Consider the following 26,376-nt stretch of genomic DNA (forward strand, 5'->3'; position numbering starts at 1 on the left):
GATTAAACTGGGCAATCTTTATCAGAATCAGACACAGAATATTGCTCCATCTGAGAAATACATAAATAAAATACTTTAAAAAAAATCTTAAAAGTGATACGGCTGTTAAGGTGTAAGCCATCTGTGTTTTTCATTTTATTTCAACAAGCATTTTAGTTTGTATTATCAGTTACATATGACTGAGTTATTGAATTAAATGTCAGTATATTTTGTTACATTTTAGATTCCTTATACTTTCCTTTTAAATCCATTTGCGATGTAACCAAAACAAAATCACCAGAAACAAGTACAACTTTTAAAACTATATAAGGGACTCCAAGAAGTTACCTCTGTTTGACACAGAGCAACATTAAAATTATTTTTGATGCAAAACATATTTCCAAAATTTACTTTGCTTTTTCCTCCATTTTGGTATCCACCAACTCCTGAGAAAGAGTTTGTCTTTACTCACTTACAAATAAACCTGTGACTTGTTGGACGAATCACAAACAGGAGAATAGTATCAAAACACAAATAGTCAGGTTCGAGTGTTTTATTGGCACATACAACTCACCTTTAAAAAAATAAAAAGGTTAATGAAGAATCAAAGTGTTATCATTCATTTAGACACACAGTAACAAAAAATAACTGTTTTTTGATAACAGTGATGAGTTGGCTACTTCAATTAGGAGGACAGCATTTATATAAAATCACACAGATATATAAAAACATGAAAGTAAACACTTTTACAAATGTGCTGACATTCTGCTAATGAACTGATTTGGTTATTTGTTGTTGTTTTATACAAAAGGCACTAAACAATGTTGCTGCCTACGTCACCCACAGCAATTCCTTTGAGTCCAAATTATTATTTTGTGACTTGTAACACGTGTCCAAAATGTTTACTTCACACAGACACCATTGATGAACCAACTAACAGAATGTAGGCCACATCATGAGCAATACCTCACCCAAAACACCCGACAGAGTGCGTTTGATATATTAAAAAAAAAGACACATTTTGGATGGAATATCTATCAAAATGAAGACAGTTCAAATTAAGAGCGTACCAGTTCCAATGTAAGCCTCACTTGCAGACTATATAAACAATTTAAAGGTGAGACATCAGGGATAACATCGGTGGGACAGAAGAATATACGATCTTAAATCAATCTTTCATCGAGGAAAATTGAGAAATTACCGAACATCCCGGTAGAAATGAAAGAAAAAATAGACAAATAAAAAGCAAAAAAACTGAGGTCAGCTGACATGGCTCGGTTAGGTTTCCAGTATGTGTTAAAAAGTTCACAACAGCAACACATGTTATAAGTGTGGGGTAAATCACAGCAAAAATACTCCTGTAAAGAGAAAAGACCACACTGTAGCAACTGGTTCACTCTGGGAGAGCTCTGAATGGACAACATATATAAAAACACAGTTAACAGGTCCGATTTAAGAAAGAAGGATGGACACATTTTATATTTTTTAAGTGCTTTTCAAAATAAAAGGAGTCAAAAAGATTCAATAACAATCATTACATTATTTTGACAAAGTTTAAGATGATATTACACAAACAAAATCCCTAGTTTAGTGTTTGTCATTATTTTAAAGGATGTAATAACCAATAACGACTGAACTTCATTTTGTAACCGAAAGAGAGACATGTTGTTTTATTACTATCATTAATGTGGATTTGAAGTAGAGATCAGCTTGAGTGCACTTACAGGCGAAAGGAATTAAAGAAAACTTGCATGGTTGCATAATAGGTTCTGTAATTCAGATGTTTTTATACCTCCAAAAGCTCCTCATTGTCTTCAGTGGTTTCCTTCATTTTGGTCATAAGTGTCGTTTTACACTGAGGACTGTTTTTCAGCCTGAGAGTTGCTGGTATACCTTATCACTGAAAAACTAGTGGTTAGCCTCTGCTCCACAAGCTTCTACATCCAACTTGGTAAGTTTCTAAAAAAAGAAACAGAATCATGTTTTCTTGATTTTTCGCCCTATATTGTGTGCTGAAAGGGAATCTAGCCCTTAAAATTGCAGCTTAGAGTGACAAATTCAATCTTTTCATTGTTCAAAAGACATTCACTTCGTTAAAGATGTTGGTAAAACAGAGGCTGGCTAGCTAGCAACGATGGCAGGACTCAGGTTGTGTTGCACAAGCTGTTTGTAAATCCATGAACATTCTCACTTGGAACAACAACATAGAAACAGCTGTTGTTTAAACATTCAGAGGAAAAAATACAATATCTTATTAGAAGCATCCATGCTCATGAACACAGATGAAATTGGGAAAATGATTTCCCAACTCGGGAAGTCGGGCCTTGGGGGGCATGCAAATGCACCATTGGCTTTAAAAGACTGTTTCGGAGTTAGTAGCATTACTAGCTAATGCTAAACTAACTTTAATTAATACTGTTTTTAGGGCATAACATTTATTATTATTTTCAGGAAATTCCATTTTAAGTCTTTCCACTTAAAAGGGTTTCTTAAAAGCATTTGTATTGCAAGCTGTCAGGTCACATACAGGACTGTCTCAGAAAATTAGAATATTGTGATAAAGTTCTTTATTTTCTGTAATGCAATTAAAAAAACAAAAATGTCATACATTCTGGATTCATTACAAATCAACTGAAATATTGCAAGCCTTTTATTATTTTAATATTGCTGATTATGGCATACAGCTTAAGAAAACTCAAATATCCTATCTCTAAATATTAGAATATCATGAAAAAGTATACTAGTAGGGTGTTCAACGAATCACTTGAATCGTCTAATTAACTCGAAACACCTGCAAGGGTTTCCTGAGCCTTGAAAAACACTCAGCTTGGTTCAGTAAACTAAATCACAAGTATGGGGAAGACTGCTGATCTGACTGCTGTCCAGAGGACCGTCATTGACACCCTCCATCAGGAGGGTAAGACACAAAAAGACATTTCTCAAAGAGCAAGCTGTTCACACAGTGCAGTTTCAAAGCACATCCACAAAAAGTCTGTTGGAAGGGGGAAATGTGGCAGGAAACGCTGCACAACCAAGAGAGATGACCGCAGCCTTAACAGCATTGTGAAGAAGAGTCGCTTCCAGAATTTGGGGGAGCTTCAAAGACAGTGGACTGAAGCTGGAGTCCAGGTATCAAAAGTCACTGTTCACAGACGTGTCCGGGAAATGGGCTACAATAGCCGTATTCCCATGGTCAAGCCACTTCTGAACTCAAGACAACGGAAGAGGCGTCTGACTTGGGCTAAGGAAAAGAAGCACTGGACAGTTGCACAGTGGTCCAAAGTCCTCTTTTCAGACGAAAGCAAGTTTTGTATTTCATTTGGAAGTCAAGGCGCCAGAGTCTGGAGAAAGGCTGGAGAGGAGCAAAATCCAAGTTGCTTGAAATCCAGTGTGAAGTTCCCACAGTCAGCGATGGTTTGGGGAGCCATGTCAGCTGCTGGTGTTGGTCCACTGTGTTTCATCAAGCCCAGAGTAAATGCAGCTGTGTACCAAGAGATATTAGAGCACTACATGCTTCCGTCTGCTGAAAAGCTCTATGGAGATGAGGAATTCATTTTCCAGCATGATCTGGCACCTGCCCACAGTGCCAAAACCACCAGTAACTGGTGTACTGACCATGGCATTACTTTCCTCGATTGGCCTGCAAATTCCCCTGACCTGAACCCCATAGAGAATATGTGGGGTATTGTGAAGAAGAAGCTGAAAGACACCAGACCCAACAATGCTAATGAGCTAAAGGCCGCTATTGAAGCATCCTGGGCATCCATAACACCTCAGCAATGCCACAGGCTGATTGCCTCCATGCCACGCCGCATTGATGCAGTAATCCGTGCAAAAGGATTCCCAACCAAGTACTGAGTGCATTAATGGACATTTTCAAATGTTTGATTGTGTTTTGCTGTTATAAATCTTTTTTTTTTACTTGGTCTGAGGAACTATTCTAATTTTTTGAGATAGGATTTTTGAGTTTTCTTAAGCTGTATGCCATAATCAGCAATATTAAAATAATAAAAGGCTTGCAATATTTCAGTTGATTTGTAATGAATCCAGAATGTATGACATTTTTGTTTTTTTAAATTGCATTACAGAAAATAAAGAACTTTATCACAATATTCTAATTTTCTGAGACAGTCCTGTAGCTCTTATCTCCTCATTCTGAACTGGTCTCACATTAGCAAGCTAACATTATGTTAGCTTTGTCAGTCGGTTTAGCTAGGAAACAAGTTGTAGTGCAGCTTGGCAACAGCTGTTCTTTTAGGGAAAATGTGTTTGTGTTTTACAACTTGCTTTTATCTCCACTTAATAAAAATGTATCTTAAGGCCAAGCTAACATTGAATTTTCAAAGAGCTGGTCCAACAAACAGCAGAGATGTTTGCAAAGACAGTGAATGATTAGAATACTGCTTTACAATACAAAGGGATCATCCCAGGTACTTCATGGTTAAATCTAATGATCTGTAAATGTCATTGGGAGCGGGGCTGTGTGGCCTATTGTCTAATACAATACATTGAAGATTCAACACAAAACAGCTTCACAATCTTTTGACAGTTTTAGAACAATGATATCAACAAGGCAATAATGGCAAGAGTAGATAAGCTTAGACTAATAAAAAATACGCCTTCATTTTGACCTTCGAGGGTGTGGTTTGGTTGCAGTGTGCTTGCGTCACCCACATCTGTAGACAAGGTCTGTACAATAATAAATTCACAGCAATTTCCTATCAGGAATGACCGAGGGGAATCCCCTTTTCTTCTTAGAAACGTCAGTAACCCAGAACTCTGTTCAACAGATCCTCGCGGAAAGTCATTATCCAGTGACCGTTTGAACGGAGACTAATAATCATGTCAACAATAATAAATAAATACGTAGAGACACAGGGATTGTAAGAAAAGCAAAAAAGGAGTGGAAGGCACCATCCTTCCTGAGAAAAAAGTGAAGGAATGGATGGAGAAATGATGTAACCCTTGGAGTTCAAGACTTCTGTGGTTTGTCTTTTTCTGTCATTCGGAGAATCGCTGGGAGAGGAATTCTCAAATGGCAGCAGCTACTTTTCATCCATTTTTGTCTTTTTTTAAAGGTATAATTTGCCATTTTGGCCTCAAACACTGGCGGCAACTTCGAACGGTGGTGGCCATCTTGAAAATGTCAGTCATTGTAGTGCTGTTTCCCCTTAAAGTATGAGGTTTTGGTCCCAGTTTCAGCCATTGTACTGCTGCTGATAGCGGCGGTTCAGCTCCCGCAGCTCCTTCTCTCTCACCCGCCGGGCCTTGTTGGATTTGGTGGAGCGGCTGGAGCGGGTGGACTGCGACGACTTGGTGCTGTGGCAGCGCGACGACGCCCGCTTCAGGAGGTTCTGAGATATGGAGCGCTGGAGGTTCTTGTTGGAGGAGGAGGCGGCCATGCTGACCACCCAGGGGTGCTTGATGGCCTGGCCCGCTGTCAGCCGCTCGCTGGGGTCCACCATCAGGATCCGCTCCACAAAGTCTTTGGCCAGGTTGGACACATTGGGCCACGGCTGGAGGGGGACAGAGGTTAGAGAAAACTGTAGTGAACTAATGTTTAATGCCAATACTGTCAACAGGAGGACATTGGTTCCCTAGCGTAGGTGAAGGCAACGAGGGAGAGCACATTTCTAGTTCTGGAAATATTAGTCCTATAAAAATACTCTGTTTTGAATCATTTGTGGTGGCCATGTTTTTTTTCAAACTCAAAAGGTTCTGAACATAACATAAATATCCAAATATTTCAGAAGTTCAAATGCTAGGCATATGATGTTTACTTCCTCACTGAGGAGTTCATTGTCTGTGTTTGTTCACTATGAATTTAAAAATGAAATGGAACATTGAAAAATAGTGACTTTAAATTTTTTTTTTACTATTGATGTCCTTTTCGAAAATTGAATCCAAAGAAAAACATTTTTAATTAAATTGCAATTTAAACAATACTATCAGTTAGAAAAAAAAGAGATCAAGCTGGAACATGAGTTTCTGTCAACTCTTGCAACATTGAACCACAAAAAACTGATTTCACATTCCAGAAGATTGCGCTACACCGCAATTGATTAATAATTAATCCCTCATGTTTTTCACCTGCAGTATAGTCTTGCAGAATAAAATAACAAGAACTGTAATATTGCAGTTGATCATATACAGTTTAACCAAGCTATTCAGCACAAGTCTTATGTGGTCGGGAAGATATTACTGGTGACAAGAGTGTGGTAGAGACTAGTACTCAAGTGAATCCCTATAAGTGAATCCCTATATCAAAGATTTGAACTGTATACAAATTAAAACTACTATGAAACCAAAAAAGAAGCCTTTCGGAAAAACTACAAACTACATTCAAGTTATCAAAAATCCTGTGAAAACAAACTAAAACTTAACTAAAATGAAACATAGCCTAATTGAAAGAAAGACAAATGTATCTCTACACACAATACACCTAACGACCAGGGTCGTAACAGTGTTCTTGTGTTAGTCGGATACTGGACCATGATTGGCTTACAAACTAGATGTGATGTCACAAAATCATACAGGGTAGACTCTGATTTAAATTAAGTATAGATAAATGATATAGAGAACAGATTAATGTAAAAACAGCCTGTAGAAAATTAATCTGCAAAGTTAATTTACAATAAACAAAACCCTTTTTTTAGTTGAGGGGAGGACGTTAAAAAAAGAAATGTGTAAGAAAGTAGTTTGTTGGCATCAATGCAGCTCTGTCCACCGGACAAAAGAGGGCAGCAGAGTGATACACATGTGGGGACAGAACGTTAAGATCTGAACTGTAACGAGTTTAACATTTTACCCAAGCTAATATGATACAATTACTCTTCTTTTGCTTTTGTTTATATTTTCTGCTAATTTAATGTGACTCTGCTTGCTTGTTTGTGCATGACTACTCTCAACGTACTTTCCGAGAAGCGTTTAGTATGAGTGACTAGTAATGAGTCAAACTCTACCCCCTACTTAGACAGGAATTTTGAACACACACACACACACACACACACACACACACACACACACACACACACACACACACACACACACACACACACACACACACACACACACACACACACACACACACACACACACACACACACACACACACACACACACACACACACACACACACACACACACACACACACACACACACACACACACACACTTCAGTGTCCCAGTAGACAACTAACCCCCCCTCCTCACACAGCAGGTAAATCACCAGTGCTGGCTAAAGATACATGACACAGCATAAGCCTCCGACATACATTTCACCTCCACCTATTACAACGTCTTGGATGCGATTATCTCTGGACTGTAGCTGTACATGTGGACATTATTTATCGCAGTTGTAAAGACACATGTTCCCAAACATTTATGTCTGCCGTAGCTCCAGCTACTCATTTGACTAGTTCTCTGCAATACAAAGTAACACAATACAAGTTGTTGTATTTTGTAGTGCACAGAACTGGTCGTGCATTACGTGCAGTAAAATAAGTCACATCAATACAGCATCCAACGACAGTATTGAAATCATTGGGATTTATGAACTCTGTAGTAGTACATTATTACGCCCATCCCAATCGCAAGGATACAAGCATTTCACTGCAAATAGTGTGTTTAAAAAAGTATGTGTGTATGTCAAAAACAATTGTACCTCTGAGTCACAAACCCACAAAGAATGATCACCCAAGTCTGCAGTTTCCCTCAGTTTTACATAGAGGCCCTATCTGCTCATTTTCAGGTTCATATCAGTATTTAGTGTCTCTACTGGTCTCCATGTTTTAATGTTCAAAAAGCTCTTTATTTGTCTCATACTGCCTGTGCTGCAGCACCTCTTTTCACCCTCTGTCTGAAACCAGAGCCCAGTCTGCTCTGATTGGTTAGCTGGCTAGCTCTGTTGTGAATGGTCAACGGATTAGAGATGTCCCGCCCTTTAACCTATCACAAACAATGTGTTGGAGCGCTAAGATGTCGAAGCAACAGTGTTACAACATAGAGATGTCACTATGTTATGGAAGTAACCAAAGGAGTGCGTTTCCCTCTTGAGGGAACTTTGGGATTTTAGCCTTTGCAGACCATTTACATGCACAAACATCTATATATCACACTACACTACATTAAATATATCATTATTATATCGATAATATGATGCGAGACAAAATAACATCTAAGATTTTTTAATATCTATGTTGTCTTTACCTGGTTATAAAAGCTTCACTACAGTAAAGTGAGGTAACTTTTTGAACTCACCAGAATTCTAGCTGATTTGATTTGCCTTTACACAGTCAATAAAACTGATGGTTATTTATAAAAAAATATTATTGTGGGGCCCCCTAGTAGAGCTGGCGTCCCATGTACTGGGGCTTAGTCTCAGTGCGGAGGACCCAGGTTCAGCCTCTGACCATTTTCACAGTCATCCCCTCAGTCTCCCCCTTTCAACATTGTCTCTTTCAAAGAAAGTCTGTTACAAATAATAATTGTGTAAATAATAAAGGGAAAAGCTGGTATTGTTACCTCTTCAATATAGATTTGGTATTTAATTACAATTATTAATATTCACAATATTTGACTTTCGTCATATCACCCAGCCTTATAGTTTTACTGAGTATTTTAGCGTCATTCAACACATTTTTTTGGTTTTTAGACTGCAACTGTTTTGTTAAGGTTCATGTTCTCTGTAACGACAAGACGCCGTTACTGCTATTTATTAAATGGCATTAATTATATCAGTGTTCACCCCTCATCTTGTCTGTTGTTTCCGGTCGTCTCTGTGTTCCCTCCTGCTGATTACCCGATTGTGTTCACCTGGTGCCCTGTGTTTGCTTCCCCCTCACCTGTGTCTAATTGTTTTCTCTCACCTGTGTTTGATTAGTCTGTCTATTTAAGTGCTGTGTTTTGTTGCTGGAGTCAGTGTGTGTGAGCTGCTGGTGGCCGCAGGCTGTGCACGTGAACAGATTATTGTGTGTGTGTAATATTTTCATGTTTTAATAAATGCCCACCTCGGGTTATAATTTTGGACGTTCTGCCTCTGCCTTCTTGCTTGGTCGGGCCGCTCAACGGTCAGCTTCACACTCTCATAGCTGCTTTTTCGGCCACAACAGGCGACGTTTTTCAGGTAAAAATGCCTAAAAAGTCCACTATACACTACTTCCTTGGAACTGAACAGCAGACAGACAAAGCTAAAAGAAGATTGAGTTGGCAGAAACACGACTTATTTTCAATGCTTAAGTTGCTGCTTCTCACCCGTGTGAATAGGCAACTAGTTTGCCATGAAAACATAGAAGGTAAAAAATGTGTGTGTCCTTGTGAGCTGCTACACAGCAAGCATAACATCAGCCCACACACGTTATATCAGAGCATAATTTTGAATGTTCTCCTCTCTCATTTTACAAACAGAACTCCCACAAATAATGGAAATACACATTTTTAGGCCCAGTCTGTACTCATTTTGACAGAGAATAAAGCTTCCTTTCATTGCACTCATGATAAATATTCCTTAATTTAGATTTTGTAAGAACATTTAGGCTACAAAAAAACATCTACTCAATAACTCATAAGTATAATGGTGGATTCCAATGAAAAGTTATTGCTTTCTCACAAATTCCAAAAAATACTTGCTCCAAATACCTGCTACTCATCCAGCTATTTTCCAACATCAGCAAAAATAGGCTCCCTGGAGTGATGTAAATTATTACATTTGTCAGATCGGACTTTATCTTAGCTGTCAGATACAAAAGAAGTTCAAATCTGGAATCATTCCAAGAGAACAAATTATTCAACTGCTCCTCGTTAAATATTACAAAACTGATCAGTTTTTATTTGCGCTGGAGTGTCTGTATGTGGGGCAACCATTAACCAAGGGCCCCGTTTGTAAAGCTCACTGGCAACATAAACATCCCACGCTACGAAGCAAAGGAATGGACTACTCAGCATTCTCCCGACTAGATACACAGAGCATAAATTATTGTGCACACATACACGTAATTAGAGTGAGGGAATATTGACTAGGAGAGGAGGATACAAATGTGTATGGCAAGGTAAAAGGTACACCAGATAGAAATCAGTGTGAGATGATTAGTGAGGAGCGAAGTTGCGTGTGGGAAAAAGTGTGTGTTTGAACCATTTCACCTCACAAAACTTCCCAGAAAAACTGTTGACAAAGCCTCATGCGGTGTGGGGAATGTATTCCAAATGTGTGTGAAGTCTGCTGTGGTGTGTGAGAAAAGATAGAGAAAGAGTGTAAGGGGCTCGTCACCTCTCCAGAGAAGCTGTACTTCCCCTTGAGGATCTGCCGGTACAGCCTCATGCGGTTGTCGTCCTCGAAGGGCATGGTTCCGCTCAGCAGGATGTACGAGATCACCCCCAGCGCCCACATGTCTACGGCGTTCGTATAGGGCTTCCTTACCAGGATCTCAGGGGCGATGTACTCTGGCGTGCCGCAGGTGGTCTTCATCAGACACTCGTCCCCCTTCTTCCTGCTGCTGGCCAGACCGAAGTCGGTGATGATGATCTTGGAATCGGCTCCAGGGTGGTAGTAGAGCAGGTTCTCCGGCTTCAGGTCTCGATGGGTGATCCCCAAAGTGTGGAGGTACTTGACGCCTTCCAGAACCATCTGCAGCACCCGCGTGGCGTCACGTTCTGTGAAGGAGCCGCGTGCGATGATGCGGTCGAATAGCTCCCCACCGGTGGCCAACTCCATGACCATGTACACACGTTCTGCCGTCTCAAACACCTCCATCAGCTGGATGATATTAGTATGACGGACGCGGCGCAGGACACACAGCTCTGACTCGCACACCTCCCTCCCCTCTCGGTAGCGGGTCTCAATCATCTTGATGGCGTATGGCTGCCGCGTGCTTTTGTGCTCCACGCGAACGACCCGGCTAAAACTCCCGCGGCCTATCAGAGCTTTGATGTCGTACTTGGCCGTGACCCTGGGGTCGAATTTGGCTCTGTATTTTGCCACCTTCTTCCGCTGAGGGTCCGACAGATCGGACGGGTCCTTAGGGGGTTGGGCGGAAGCCGTGGGAGTTGCAGCATGGGCCTGGGCCTGATATGGGGAGGTGGGGTCAGCCTTGTCCCCGCCCCCTCCACCGGCCCCGCCCATCTTGCTCCTAGTGCCATCCCCTCTTATGAAGTGCTTATAGATATCTGTCTGAAGAGGTTGGGGAGGATCAACCTGAAACATTAATGAAAACAGTTTATCACAGATGAATTAGAAACCAGAGGTGAACACAAACCGTGTTAGATTTTTATCAAGCAAGAAGGAAAAGATTGGAGAGATACTAAGTTTGACACACAAATAGAAACATATGCCTTATTTCCACCGAAAAATGTAGCTTGAAAACCTCTGACTAGTCACAGGTCTAAAGTCTTTGAAATCCACCTTGGATAGTACCAGGTTCTATCAGCATCTTTTGCAAATGGGACACTGAAAAATAGGGATGCACCGAATATTCGGCCGCCGAAAATTATCGGCCGAAAATGGTTAAAAAGGCCCTTTCGGCTTTTTAATTAATTAAAAATGTCAGGGAACAGGGTTACGTTGGCAAGCTAACGTGTTGTTGTGATGACGTAATCAAAATGCGGCGACAAGCACGGCGCGCGACCATGCTCGCGGCTGGCTCACAGCCAACATGTCTGGCGCTTGGAGATATTTAAAAATATCAGAGAAAGAGGTGCGGATTGCGATTTGTAAAACGTGTTCAGCTGACATTTCTCGAGGGGGTGTAACTGCAAAGACTTTCACCACTTCGGGATTACTCCACCCCTTGAAATCAAAACACCCGGACAAATATGCGGAGTAAGATCAAATCACAAGCACTGACAGCGAGAGACTGTTCAGCGCTGCCTCTCATGTGCTTGATGAGAAGAGGAACAGACTTATGGCTGATAAATCAGAGAAGCTACTGTTCATTAAAAAGAACCTCCCACTTTTCCTTAATAAGTAGACAAGGCTGGCTTATCATAAGCTTATCTAGTTCTACATGTCTACTCTATACCCACTTTCCCGAACAATTTTCATTGTGAGTTATAATTCAGCATCTCAGGTTATCATTAGGGGGAAATGACAGCAGCACAGTGTTCAATATATTGTACTTTCGGTATCGAAATGATACAATGTTGTTTACATTGCTCATGAGGACAGACCACCTTATTTGCAGATTCTTGAAATTGTAATTTAATTTGTAATTGATTGTGGATTTTGTATCCAGTTTTCACTTTATGTATCTTTATACAATGTTTACTACTTTGCTTATGAGGACAGACAGCCTTATTTACAGATTCTTGAAATTGAATTGTAATTTCATTTGTAAATAGTGTGGATTTATCCAGTTTGCACATTTGTATGCATGCACTTATAGGTGCATTTGTTGTTGTTGAAGGCCTGGCTGTTACAGTCTTTATTTACACTATTTTGTTGTAGGCCTCCTGGCCTAGATGTTTATGCAGTTTTAAAGCACCTTGGCTTTGTTCTGAATGCACTTTGTTGTAGTTATCCTACAGAGAAAAGAAAATGCACTTGACTTGGAATTAATGTACTGTATGGATTCAAAAGTGCTGAATAAATGTTTTATGGACCCATAATAGTGATTATTATTTAAGTTAAGTTTTGCCATAATCATGTCTTTTTCCATAATCAGGTAGCTGAACATCATTGGTAAAAAATGTATACATTATATATATATATATATATATATATATATATATATATATATATTTCTATTAATCATTTTCGGCCTTTCGGCATTCGGTTTTCGGCCAACTGTTTCCTATTTTCGGTATCAGTTTCGGACAAGAATTTCCCATTCGGTGCACCCCTACTGAAAAAGATTGAGTCAAGTAGAGTAGAGTCCTTGCCATGCCACATTATGCAGTGGAATGCAGCAGAAGTATATAGATAGTTTAGCCCAATCAAAACTGGATTTCTGAGGTTGATACAGATGTTGATATTTGGGAGTTCAAAAAGAACAATATATTGGCTTACAGTAATTATATTTGACATTAACGTATAACATCAAACAAAAAACTTTACAACAAACCTATGGTTTTTTTTTTTTTTGTGTGACCAAGATACTGAGCTTGTTCCAGTTCTACTCTTAAATCTTTAGTTAAACATTTAGCTAAAGCTTTTAAAAACATTTGCTTTGTTTTGTGTTATGAAACTCCAAATGTAATATCTTTGGGTTTCGGATGAAAAACTTTTCTGACATAAATTTTTTTATGCAATGGATAATCACAGCTCTTATAAGTTAATATTATCAATATAAATACTTGTAGTATAGCCTTCATGGTAGAGTATGTAATGGTTTCTGCTGCTGTTTACAATATCAATCAATGTTTATTTATATAGCCCAATATCACAAATGTTACATTTGTCTCAGTGGTCTTCACAGTTTGTACAGAATATAAGTATGACAATACGACACCCTCTGTCCTTAGACCCTCACATCGTACAAGGAAAAACTTCCAGAGAAAACCCACAGTTTAAAGGGGAACATGGGAGAAACCTCAGGGAGAGCAACAGAGGAGGGATCCCTCTCCCAGGACGGACAGACGTGCAATAGATGCCATGTGTAAATCGAAATAGCAAAAGTATGTGTGGTGTTGACCTTGTCCTACTGACCTTTTTGACGAGGTCCAACTGAACATCCCCTGGAGGCTCAGGGAGGACCTTACTGTTCCTGCACCCCATCACATCACCTTGGGCCGCTGCCCAGCCAGCCACACAGGCCCCCAGGAGCCCTGCTTCATCACCGCAACAGCTGATTCAACACTCAGGGCATCCAACATCCAGGCTGTGGCCTCACTCAGACAGAGGGTTCATGAATAAAGCTGATTACACCCACTCAAGTCCCGAGCTGGCATCAGCAGTCACGAATACACCCGATACATCCACTTAAGTCTGGTTAAAAAAAAATCCCCAAATTCATGAATATATTCTGGGCAAGCACGGTGTGTGTCTGGGCTCCATCAGCAAGTACTGTATCACTGGTTGTCTTTTGTAACAGTGTTCTTTTATGGCCCTGTGCCTCGGGTCTCACACACACTGCGCAGTCGGCAGACTGGGGGGTACCTCAAGCCCCTCGAAGAACCAACCAGGGCCCCATCTCAGAGGAAGAAATATGTCGAATGTTTGATTGAAAACTGCATGAGCACAGCTAGGATGGAAGCTCGCGGGACAAAAATAATTGATCAGGGGAGGGAGAGAAGTTCCCGACACAGGTTTATGCCTTGAGGTGAAACGCAGAAAGATTCAAGCAGAACTTCCACAGAAAATAAGATAATCTACGCTCCGATCCATTGATGGAAGCTGCAATGTCAGCAGCCACAGATAAAGCAGCTCCCCTGCAGAATCACAGGCTGGAGAACAGTGGAGGGGAGCTCTGAAATGTAGAAAAGGAAAAATTTTGAACCGTGAGTTATTATGGTTAGGCTCACACATGGGTATGATATGCTGAATGCTGACACAACAAGCGCCGATTTGTATTAGGCCATTGACAGGCAGAACTTAATTTTAGCACTCAAGTAACACACCATTTGAGTTGCTTGATGAGGCCATATTGTGAACATTTCAGCCAAAGTATACAGCTACCCAAACATGTTGTGAATGGCCAAGAAAGCAAGGGATATCTTTGCCATTGTAAGAAATAGCTGCATTATTATCACAGATGGTCATGTTTATCAACTTAATTAAAATGTTCAGTGACAACAATAGAACATTCAATTGAACATAACTTTAAAAAGTTATAAATATAGTAGACGCGGAAACCCCATGACACGAGTCCATTTACGTAAACTTAATGGACAGCTGCATTAAAGTTTACGTAAAATAAAAAAATTATAATGGCCAGGCCCCACTCATATCAATGTTTTTTCTTTAGCCAAAAAGTTAGTGGACCGTTATTTTTGGCAACAATCGGTATAACAGCAAACTGTCTAAAAACGTTAACAAATAACCCCGACTTTAAAAGTGTCAACTTGACAAAGTCTCACCCCATTACTTATCCGAGATAACAAAGTGTCTTAGCATGCTAACTAGCCTGTTAGCATCAGGGCAGGACTCCCAACTTTGCCAAATCCAGCCTCCTCACCCCACTCTCACTCAGCTGGGCTCTCCAGTTTCAACTCGTAGTTTCCCAACTTTACTCCCGAGGACAAACAATTAAAATCCTCCACTTCATGTGTTAGCGAGATTTTGTTTCATTTCCGAAGTTTCATAATGTGTTTTGAAGCTGAAGAAACTTTACGAAAACATGCAACGTTTTTGCTTTTCCGGACGGTGTTTTTCTCCTAGGAGGACCACCTTCTCACAGCCATAGAGAAATGAAAGGAGACATGATGCAACATACATGTTCCGGTTTGAATTTTCACAATAAAACGCTGGTTGGGAATTGTTTGCAAAATATTATTTGGAACTACATTTCTTCTTATTTAAGAATAAAGTAAGCCAAATAAAATGTGAGGGTGTCTACAATGTTCCTAGTAGGTGTTTAGTTCCGGCATGCTACATATTAAAGAAGTAACATCCAGCATGATACTTCAGGGGCCCAGAAAGGTCTACTACTTTTCAATTAACTGGTGTGTGTGCTGGCTCATTGAAAATGTGTAGACACTGCAGCAATAAATGACCTGATATATAATGATGATGATGATGATGATGATGATGATGATGATAGGTCGCCCTTTATAACACAATCTTGACAAGATGTTCGAAGACCTTCATTAAGTCAGTCTTGTTTGTGTGTGTGTATGTTCCATATTCATGGATTAACACATTTAATCATATCACTAGAATGCAAGTCTGGGGTCAGGTAGTAGTATTCCTGCAAAGAAAAATGCTAACAGCTCTCATGGAGTGGGAGGAATCGAAGGTTAATGGAGCCAATTTGTCCCCGGGCCCATCATTTATCTTGAGAAAAGTGGCCTTTATTATTTTCTTAAGTTTGTGGGGAACTTTATACAAATGGAGGGAATCTATCTGCTTATATAACTCATATAATAGATTTGTTTTCCCGCTATCAACTTCGTATGCTCTTAATTTGAAGGACCAACTTCCTGTGTACTTCTATCTGTCTCTGGCTTGCATGATGGAGCTCCTCTTCGGCCCAACTTCTTTTGTGGAGACGGGACGACCTCCCTCGGCTTGTATCGACCCCATTAAGTCCTCACCGTCACTTCCTGGATAGTACAGAGAGAGGTCCCTCTGACAAAGTGCTGACTTCTCTCTTGGAAAAGTAAGATAAAGTCTGCATGGTCATTGGTCACGTAAGCAGCTAACTTACAAGTTCAAGTTAGAAACAGCATGACTCCTTCATGACCCTCATTTAATGTACAGGCTTCAAGTAACACAGCTGAGAGAATTGGTGATATGCTCGACATCTATCTACAGACATCTGAGCAAAATATGGCTATTATAACATGAAAATTATAGCTTATACTTCTTTTGTTATTTTTTGTATGTGGTGGGGTCCCACTAGGACACGTTCGGGGACCCCTGGTGGTTCACGGACCTCTTTGGGGATCAACTACTGTAAGCCAGTTAATTCACAACAGACACGCAGATGTTGTTGTCGTTTATGTAATTAATATACAAGCCACGTTAAATTCACCACCAAGCCACTTCAGTACCTCCAGTCTCAAAACATTATATAAACAGGTCTCAGCTATATGTTTAGACATGTGCTTCACAATGTATGAAATTGTCTTTGCATGCACACATGTGTTTTCATTTAGAAGATCTTTAAAGTGGTTAAAATGTGTATTTTGGGTCTATGTAAAGATATTAATGTGCAGAAGATGTATTCCTGCAGGGCAGCACATCGTACTGATGTTTTAATCTGTTGCACACATTTCCACATGGTGTCACTGTACACATAACAGTCACTTTAAAGGGAAAGGTAGGGGTACTTTAAAGTTATTTTATTAGGCTGGCTGTTGCTTTGCATCCCAACACTCGTGCCTCATCCAAGGTTGTAAAACAGTGTGAATGAGTGGCATTCACTCACACGCTGCTTGTGTGTAATGTAAAATACTAGGCCTTGAAGAGTGTACTGGACTCCTTGTACACTGACCGTGACTCATACAACCTTTACAGGACACAAAAGAGTTTTGTAGAAGCATTAAAACTGGGGAAATTAGTAAGAGGAAGACAAATGTTCCACAACAATAGTGAGAGAGACAGTAAAATTCATCTCATGATGCCAATAAAGCCCCTTGAATTGGATTGTGGGAGGGAAAATGAGTGGGAGATGGAGGCAGTGGTGACAGAGGAAGGCAACGGATGACAGATGGTGGGTACCAGACAGAAATATAGGGGGAAAGGAGGGAGTAGGGGGGAGGGAGAAATCAAAATGGAAAGAGGGAGATGTGGAGGGATAGAGAAGGAAGGTAAGAACCAGTGCAGTGAAGAAAGGAGGGAGGGAGAGAGAAAAGACAAAGAGAGATGATAAAAGCAAAGAAAGAGAGTCTCCGAGGGCCCGTACTCGCCTCTCTATCCGCAGTGCAGCTAAGGTCAGGGCCCCTTCTCGGCACTGCAACTCTCTGCTACATCGTCATCCTGGTGATTGATCACCGCTTTGTCGCACTCTGATTAAGATGCTTTGTCTGAGTAGCGCGCTTCTATTGACACTTGTGTGTATCCCTCCACATCTCAACCCTGCTCTCTATTCCCCCCTGTCTATCTCCATCCCGTCCCCTTGTTTTCTATCTCCCATTTTCCAACCCCAAAGGTCAATATCATTTATTAGATCTAGATTTGCTGACTGCTGTATTATTTATCCATACAGAGGAAAAGGAGCTGCTCCATTAAAAGCCCAATTGACTCCGTGTGTGTCTCCGGCTCCATTAATATCCCCATGATGGTGCCCTCTCATTTATGTGTGTGTGAGAAAATAATTTTGCGTGTGCCAACGAGTACTCTGTAAAATAGCTGCAGAGGATGAGTAAGCAAGTAAGGGCTTACAGTGAGTGGCCAACTTTATGTGTATGTGTGTGTGTGTGTGTGTGTGTGTGTGTGTGTGTGTGTGTGTGTGTGTGTGTGTGTGTGTGTGTGTGTGTGTGTGTGTGTGTGTGTGTGTGTGTGTGTGTGTGTGTGTGTGTGTGTGTGTGTGTGTGTTACAGGCAGTCAGGTGCAGTGGGACGACAGCAGAAACTGACATCCTGTGTCAGATATTGTTTGAGGATATTGCTATTTCGATGCCCTCCCCCACTCCCCTCCCATCCTCCAGTAGGGGTCTCCCCTAGAGAGATAAGTAAAAAGACACTGCTGCATGCTGTCAGTAAAATCTGGACATAGTTAACTCACTATTGATTACAACAGGCGCATAATTCCCTGAGGCAATATTGTATGACTACCATCCTGATACTGCAGTAGATGCAAAATATCCCAAAGTACATCACACTCATTATAAGGATCTTATGGCCACCTCAGGCTAGCTATTAGTTTCCAGGGGAATATTATGAATATTAAAGTGATATTTCTATTCTTGTCAGAAGGTGCAGCGTCTTCATGGCAGGTGTCATCGAGACGCTGGGATTTCAGTCGGTCCCTGTTGAACTATGCATGTAGGAAACACCCATGGTACTAAATGTTATAGTCCAGTTACTGCTCCTGCTGTGTTTTTGGAGTTCTGGAAATTTCTTCAAATCAGCGAGTCAATGTCCTTAAAAAACCAAGTCGAAGGGTGTTTACAGCTGGATAGCAACTGACAAGGTTGTTTGCCCTTGTCTGTCAAACCAACACCATCCCTACAGTGAGATGTAGAAAGAGAAGCCAATTCACTGACAGACATAGAAGGGTTCACAGAGGGGTTTTTGCTGCAAACAGCTGTCTACTGCTGGAACAACATTGATAAAAGGCCACGAGAGCGGACCAAAACCGTAGGGTTTCGGTTGCTAATCCTCAACAAAGCACTTCTGGCCTCCCTTATCTCGAAGTCAATGTTTTTTTTTTTTTCGTTTTTGAGTAGATTCCCAAAACAAGGTATTTGGTTAGTACAAGATCAAGAGTTCTTACGTCATAAAGTAATCAGTATATAACCTTCTGGAAGACATCCTTAGATTGAACGTGAAATAACAGCAGCAGTAACAAGTGACTAAATTAGACTACTAAAACGTCATGACAACAAACATGAGTTTGCCTTTAGCTTAGCAGTGTTGACGTGAAGTTGACATGAAGTCATGTGACCGTGACGCTTGTTTATATCCTAAGGTTAGCGATCTACTTTTTGCAATTGCAGTTACACTTCAACTATAATAAAAGTGGGTTTAATAAGTAGATATTTTCCTGCTGAACAAAACGTGTGTTTGCCAAAGTTCTTATTTTCTGCAATATTACAAAACACAATGGACAAGTCCCTTTAGCTTTAAGTTGAGGTAGCCATTATGAAACTAATTTCTGGGTTGGCCTATGAAAATATGTCAACTGGTTAATTCATTGGTAATCAAACTTAAAATAATAGTTATTTTACTTGGGGCAGTTGTGCACCTCAGGAGCGATTATCCACCATTCGTAATGTCGTTGGCCCCTGCAGCATATGTCCAAGTGTCCTTGGGTAAGGTACTAAACCCAACATTGCTCCCAAAGGCACAGTCATGGTTGTATCTGCGTGTGAATATTAATCGAGCAGATGGCATCTTGTATGGTAGCCTAGGAATGTGTGTATGAATGCACATCGCTAATATTAGAATAGTGCTCAATAAATGCTGTCCATTTAGAATGTACTGTTAACAAACAATGAAATTATTATAACAAAGTTATGGATGATAATGTTACAAATCTTTTCTTTTTTTTGGTACCCATTATAAATGTTATATTAGTATTAATGTATAATGAGATCTATAAAACATTACATGGATAGATAGATACTTTGTCAATGGTGGAGAATTGGTTTGTAAACAGCTCTGAATGGCTTTTATAAAGATGCACATTTAGATTTTAATAACTTTTGTTATAAAGCATCTTAAAACATTATTTAGCTCTATTTTTCAGCTCTAAACACTGAGCTATCCGGCGGCCTATATGCAGTGTCTTCTGCCAAGTAAGCAGGTACGACTCCCGAACCCGCCAAACATTTTAGCTAATGTCATCCCATCTATCTCCTCCTTTTCTTCAACTCCAACAAAGGCAATCCCTGGCCCCAAAAATATCTTACTAAACAAAAAAAACACGATTTAGATAGATAGTTATACTTTTTAGTTGAGAAAGGGGTCTTAAATCTCCTTGAAGGGGTTAATTTTGCAAAAATTACTTGATACCTGCATATTATCCCGCTTATTGTTCGGCTTCTTACTGAGTAAATCAGTCATTTGCAATCAACGCTAAATGCACTTTAACACAGGGGTATCTACTCTTGCACTTTATGTATCTCTTGTATCTTCTCCTGCACTTTATGTATTGTTGCTGCTATGTTGTATTGCCATGTCATAAATACTTGTGTATGCTGCTCTTGCTCTTTTGCACTTTTTGCATTTCATGTATTTGTTTTTGCTATGTTTGTAAATGTCATTTTCTTATATGTTTTATGTGAGGGACTGCAGATGGAAAGTAGCTCCAAGCTAAATCCGGCATATTTACGCTTGGTACATTTATTGTGTTAAGTGTTCATTAATGTGCATATCCCTGCCAAATAAACAATTACATTAATTTGTCACAACATTTTCATTTAAACCCATTGTTATTTTTAAATGATTGTATTTCTTCCGCTAAGAAAAATAGTCCGTTATACTTCATAGCAACGTAACTGACAAATGACCGCAGCACTGATCAAGGTTTTCAAAGTCACATTTATTTTCCATTAACCCGTCTGTTAACCTCTTTCCTTCACTTACCCTGTTTTATTATTCTTGATGTTCTAGATGGTACATTTAATTTGAATATAATTTTATAAAATGTATAATAATAATCTCCATAATGTAAACGTCAAAGGAGATGGAGATAAAGACTGACAGTTAGATGGAATTGTAAGCTGACAGTTAAGATACCTAACGACAGAATGGCAAACAGACCAGCTAATGGATTGACATGCAGACATAGTGACAGTGACGAATGTACCCGAGTTTGGAACAACTTCTGTCCAATGACAACACCGCAAAGTGGGACTCCAAGCAGGGATGAGAAAGAACTATTTTAGGTACCCTTAAGTAAAAGACACTACTTACTCCAGTTAAAGTTAAGACCCAATAAACGACTTTAGCAGAAGTGAAAAAGAAAGTACTCTGTTGATGAAGTACTTAGGAACTCCTTAGACACTGCAGTGTGGAGAGGTGTTAATTCATTAGCTTCCAGCTTAGGAGACAGGAGTAGAGAGGCAGGCACAGAGGGATCCACAGGCAGACAGAGATAAATAGAGAAGATGATATTTAGAAACCACAGACACAGTTGGGGAGAAGGACCACATTGTACATTTACTCCACTACTGCTTTAATGTTTAATTTCATATGCGCTTCACAGCAGGTAAAAGCTATTTCATTCCCAGTTAGCAAAGTATTACTTAGATTTAGCTATTTGAATCTTTATGATATTGACTGTGCTACAAATCTAAGATCAAGTACTCCAAATACAGTAAATAGCAACTAAAGGCCAAAAGGTCAGTCCTTACATGTGAAATGTAAAGCTTTCATGTTTCTACCGTTAATATTTTTCTCTTCTGTTTCTCAGCAAAGGTGGGTGATGTAAGACTACATCTTACATCCTGTTGCAACAACCAACTACATTTAATTTTGTCTTATCTTGAAAACTATGTTTTGTATTTATAAAGTTTTCTTTAATTAAACACTGAAATAAAACACTTCAAACTATGAATTTTGATTGTTTTGGATGCATTTTATATTACCTTAAGTGTTTTTTCCCCAATCCACAATGTTTCATTGAGATACAGCAGATCACGAGCGGGAGGACGTGGGAGTAAATTCTCAGAAGTATTGAAGGAAAGCATGCACCTTAAAAAGGGTTGAAGGCATTTAAACAAGGTCACATACATGTATTAATGAACACAATGCTAAAGTTTGTTAAACCAAATGGCTTGAACTAGAGATGTTCCAACCCAGTCTCACAAAAAAACTAGTAATAACTACGTTGGTCCACAACGTAGGATGTAGTATTTCTACAAAAACGCCTCTGAAATTGTAAGATCCCTACGTTTTTTTTCACCATTCATTCCAATAGCCGCGTTCACACCGCAGTACTTTTCCCACTTTAGTATAGTTCCGAAATGTCGCGTTCACACCAAAAAGAGCCGGAACTAAAATTAGTTCATGAGAACCTTTTTACACCCTTTTCCGTCCCTGCTAGAGAGAAGAGACTCTCATGTGGCTCTCTTGTGAGAAAAGAGCTATATTTCTGATTGGCTGGGCGGATTGCAAACCACGCCCCGCAAAACTCAAAAAAAGTGTTGTGAAGCCACCATTTTATTATCCTCGCATTAGCATTATTAGCATTAGCATTAGCCCAGCGCAGAAACGCAGAGAGACTAACTTATGGCAACACAAAATAAAACATGGGAGCGGTGGAGATGAGGAGGTGTCGGCGTTCTGGCGATTTACTCGGAAGGCTTCAGTAGAAGCTGCTGGGAGTCCCAGTAGTTTCTACTGAAGCCAGTCCCCAACTCCGGGGACTTCCGGCCGGGGATTTTGGGCAGCAGTATACGCCGTGAAGTTGTTTGCGGCCTGCCAGTAAACCCAAAGCAGAAGAAGAAGAAGTGACGTCAGCGGCTTCATTTGCCTAATCCACCCCCAGGGACTTATTCCGGTGTGAACGCGATCTGTACTTAGCTCATCAGAATTAAAGAGTTCTGATGAACTAAGTTCTCATGAACCTTTGTGGGAAAAGTACTGCGGCGTGAAAGCGCCTAATGGCTGGCGTCTATGTCACGTGATCTTCACATTTCTCCCTGCAGAAAAAAAAAACATGGCCGAACTTCGTTTTATTCTCGGTGTAAAATGCCTATTTTAAAGTTAGTTTGGCTATTAAAATGTGTTTTGATGTCATTTGATGCGAGAAATATGAGTTGTTATTTCAGATTATGTGTGCTGTGGACGGACATGATCTTTAGTTTGCTAGTTATTACGAAGATTACTTCAGGAAATTGTGTCTATACAACGTTTTCATTGTTTCCAAGGTGGTTGCTAGGGACGCTGCTATCGATATTATTTCTGTTATGTTGTGTAACTGTTTAATGGTGTTATCTTTATTGCTACCCCCTTCCCCGCCAATGTATGGTGTTGGTCCACAGCGCAAACGTATTAGTTTAAAGGTGACATGTCATGCTTTTCCGGTTATTACCCGTCCCCTTGTGTGTTATGAAGGTTTTTTTGCATGTAAACGGTGTGCAGAGTCAAAACCCTCAAAGTACAGCCTGTAGCGAGTAAAACTCTAAAACAGAAAATACCTCCCCAAAACGCCTGGTTGGTGAAACGTCATCATGATGTCATCGTCATTTGATTCTTCCGGGTACGTGCTTTCGTAAGCACGTATCCGGAACTAAATGGGCCAATCCGTGGAGCCGTTACGTTACGTCCGCGGAGCCGTTACGTTAAGCCCCCGCTGATTGGTCCAAATTGACCAATCCACACACACACTCAGTGCAGGTAGCCCCGCTGATTTCTGCTCCCTGCTGCAGGCTGGTAACAGACAACAAATTTTCTCTGCAGACCCATTCTCACAGCGTTTATCAACCTATAAATCTTTTTCTTACTCAATATCAAGCAACACTTACGGAGCGTCCACAGAGCAGCGTGCGTTGGCGCTTGGCGTGTCTGAAGCTTGGGGAGTCAACGCGAGCAACGCGACCAACAACCAATCACATGAATCTCCCGCCCCCAACATACAAAGCAAAATGCTAGCATTCCATGCTAGCTATATATACTTTCCATGCCTGGTAGCTGTCCATTCAATGTTTAAACGAGGTACACTGGATATAAACTCCCCAAAGAGGCGAAAACCTACCAGTTTCACCCACTATCTCTGCCACCTCCCTCCATGTCTGGCTCCTCCGGTTTGCATCCCGGTAGATGAACAGAGACTGATCAAACAGCACCGGGTGATTCACTACTCGCAGCCTACGCGCGGTTTGATTGGCTAGCAGTTGTACTGGCAGTTTTTCATAAACGGGATTTGATTGGCTGAAGCTTTCGTCGAAGCAACGCGTAGCTACGCTCCCCACAATGCAGTTAGGCGAAGCGTGACGTCACCCCATTCAAAGTGAATGGGCAGAAGCGTTGAAGCTTCAACGCACGCCGCTGTGTGGACGGGCCGTTATTGTTTTTATTTCGGCTGTGACTTTGTGTGTGTTCAGGTTGAGTTTGGCTGTGTTTGGCTGTGTATCACTAAACAACGAAATCACGGAGGGGGGGAGGAGCTGCAGCGAGCCGTTTAGTGGAGAAAGTGAATACTGCTGAATACACATACTTTACAGAGATGCTGTATGCGAAACCAATGTGAGTTTGGAAAATTGCAAAGTATTTTTCTATTTTAGTATACCTCAACAATGGAATTATGATCAGTGGAAATGGCCATGACACCTCTCCTTTAACAAAATCCGCATCTAAAATGGTGGCATAGATACGTTATTTTCCCCTGTGCAATTCCAGTCTCACATGTCACATCTCACATCACATCGTCATAAACAAATACCGGAAACAGACCAAAAACACTTTATTCCGAGTGTGCTTGCTTTTCTCTTTGGAGGTCATCACATAACGGCATTGTAATACACGGTTCGGCTGCATTAAATATTACATATCTGCTGTAATTCTCTATTTATAGAGCCTTGATGAGAAGACTTCTAGACAAACATGAGGAACTGCCGCCAACACTGAAAACGTGACGTGTATCATAAATATATCAGCAATTAAACAACATCTTACATTTATTTTCACACAATACATCTCCTTGCAGTATAAACACTAATGCGGCAGACTTTTATATTTGATCCAATTGGTAGATAGGCTGTATTTACACCATAAACGTGCACTCCTAATATAAAGGGACACCTAGTGGTTAAAGCATGTTATTGAATTTCATTATTTTTATTATTAGATATTAATAGGATCCCTATAAAGTATATTCATTACTCGTTATTCTCTACTAATAGTTAATTAAAGACTGTATATAATGACTATTTTCGACATCCCTTTCAAGATTTCCTAAGGTTTATTGACATACACAAACGGTGTAGTTATGCAATGAATGAAAAACTTTGTGTATACCTCCAGCAATGTTAACTATGTTGAAGCACTTATTTTAACTGATATTATATATATGTAGTATACCCTTATATAAGATGTATGTAGATAGTATAAGAAATGTGCAGAATATGACAGTTTGAGGTATACACAAATATTGATAGATGTCTTGTGATGCACTGTTGAGGAACCTGCGACCCAAGTTGTTCATCTCCGACCTTGTCAGGTATTGAACAATCAATAAATAAAGAACACAGAATTATTAAATATAAAACACAGAATTTGTGTGATTATACTAAATGATTTACAAATAAACACCACTGCATATTTACAACTGTTACCCCCAGTTTCCACCGGAAGCTGCGACCTCCTCCTGCGTCATAACCCACCAGGCGCGTTTCAAAACGTTGCGGAAGCGGAGCGTCGTGTGTGCAGCCTCGCAGTTGTTGTTGATTTTGGAATATTTCCTGGACATTTGTACTTCTAGGCTACGTAGTTAAATGGTTTATGTTTGTGTCTGTTTAAATCGTGTTTATTGTTGTTATTTCCTATTTTGTTGTGTTGTAGACTACAGACACAGTTAATAATAATTGTAATATTCCAGTTATAAACGACATGAATCAAAGATGTGTTGCTGTATTTTAGTGGTAAAAAAATATGCATTCATCATCATAATCATTCTATATATATAATTTACAGTGCCTGTAAACCGGAGGAGAACGCTGGCATGTATTCTCCTACTTGAAAGACTACGGGGGGGTGGGGGGAGGAGAAGGAGCCGGTTTTGGGTGCACCCCCTCAACCAGCAAAGCAGACAACAATGTGATTTTCATCACCTCGTGGCTGGACAGCCAACGACATCACCAATATTTTCGGATGAACGTTCCACTAAGTGCCTGCGCTGCGCTGCGCCACGTCAAAAATAGGATTCATCCTATATTTTAGAAATTCCTTGCGGCGAGGAGCTTCTGGGACACTTCGAGCCGCGGCGCAGCGCGGCGCAGCGGGTCTGGTGGAATAGCACCCATTGACTAGAGTGGCCGCGATCGCTAAAAACGCCGCAGCCGCAGCGCAGTGCAGACGCTTCCGGTGGGATCAGGGCTGCACCGCCGCGGTCGTAACGGCCCGTCTACACTACAGGCATCGAAAAATGCTTTCAACGCTTCGCCCATTCACTTGAATGGGGTGACGTAGAAGATTTTT

General features: G+C 40.5%; 1 protein-coding gene across 2 annotated transcripts; it reads right to left on the bottom strand.

The window, feature by feature from the left end:
• Positions 1–517: 517 nt before the first annotated feature.
• On the bottom strand, positions 518–15,323 carry pskh1 (protein serine kinase H1). Of its 2 annotated transcripts, none has more exons than XM_079684736.1 (4): positions 15,084–15,323; positions 13,616–14,375; positions 10,244–11,167; positions 518–5,495 (listed from the first exon to the last, which is right to left on the bottom strand). In XM_079684736.1, the coding sequence occupies exons 2-4, from the start codon at positions 13,682–13,684 to the stop codon at positions 5,178–5,180; spliced, it is 1,311 nt and encodes a 436-aa protein (XP_079540862.1). In that variant the 5' UTR covers positions 13,685–14,375; positions 15,084–15,323; the 3' UTR covers positions 518–5,177. The 2 variants fall into 2 exon arrangements, with proteins under 2 accessions (XP_079540862.1, XP_079540861.1); XM_079684735.1 differs by having other exon boundaries at positions 14,986–15,323.
• Positions 15,324–26,376: the final 11,053 nt, after the last annotated feature.

Source organism: Notothenia rossii (assembly GCF_949606895.1).
Source record: "Notothenia rossii genome assembly, chromosome: 5".
NCBI classification, from domain to species: Eukaryota; Metazoa; Chordata; class Actinopteri; order Perciformes; family Nototheniidae; genus Notothenia; species Notothenia rossii.

What these genes read in the sequence shown, in the direction of transcription:
- pskh1 (XM_079684736.1), bottom strand. Translation starts at nt 13,684, where the DNA reads ATGGGGTGCAGGAACAGTAAGGTCCTCCCTGAGCCTCCAGGGGATGTT. An exon ending in AGTTGGACCTCGTCAAAAAG is followed by an intron (nt 11,168 to 13,615) that starts GTCAGTAGGACA and finishes TTAATGTTTCAG; the next exon opens with GTTGATCCTCCCCAACCTCT. An exon ending in AGTACAGCTTCTCTGGAGAG is followed by an intron (nt 5,496 to 10,243) that starts GTGACGAGCCCC and finishes GTCCCCCTCCAG; the next exon opens with CCGTGGCCCAATGTGTCCAA.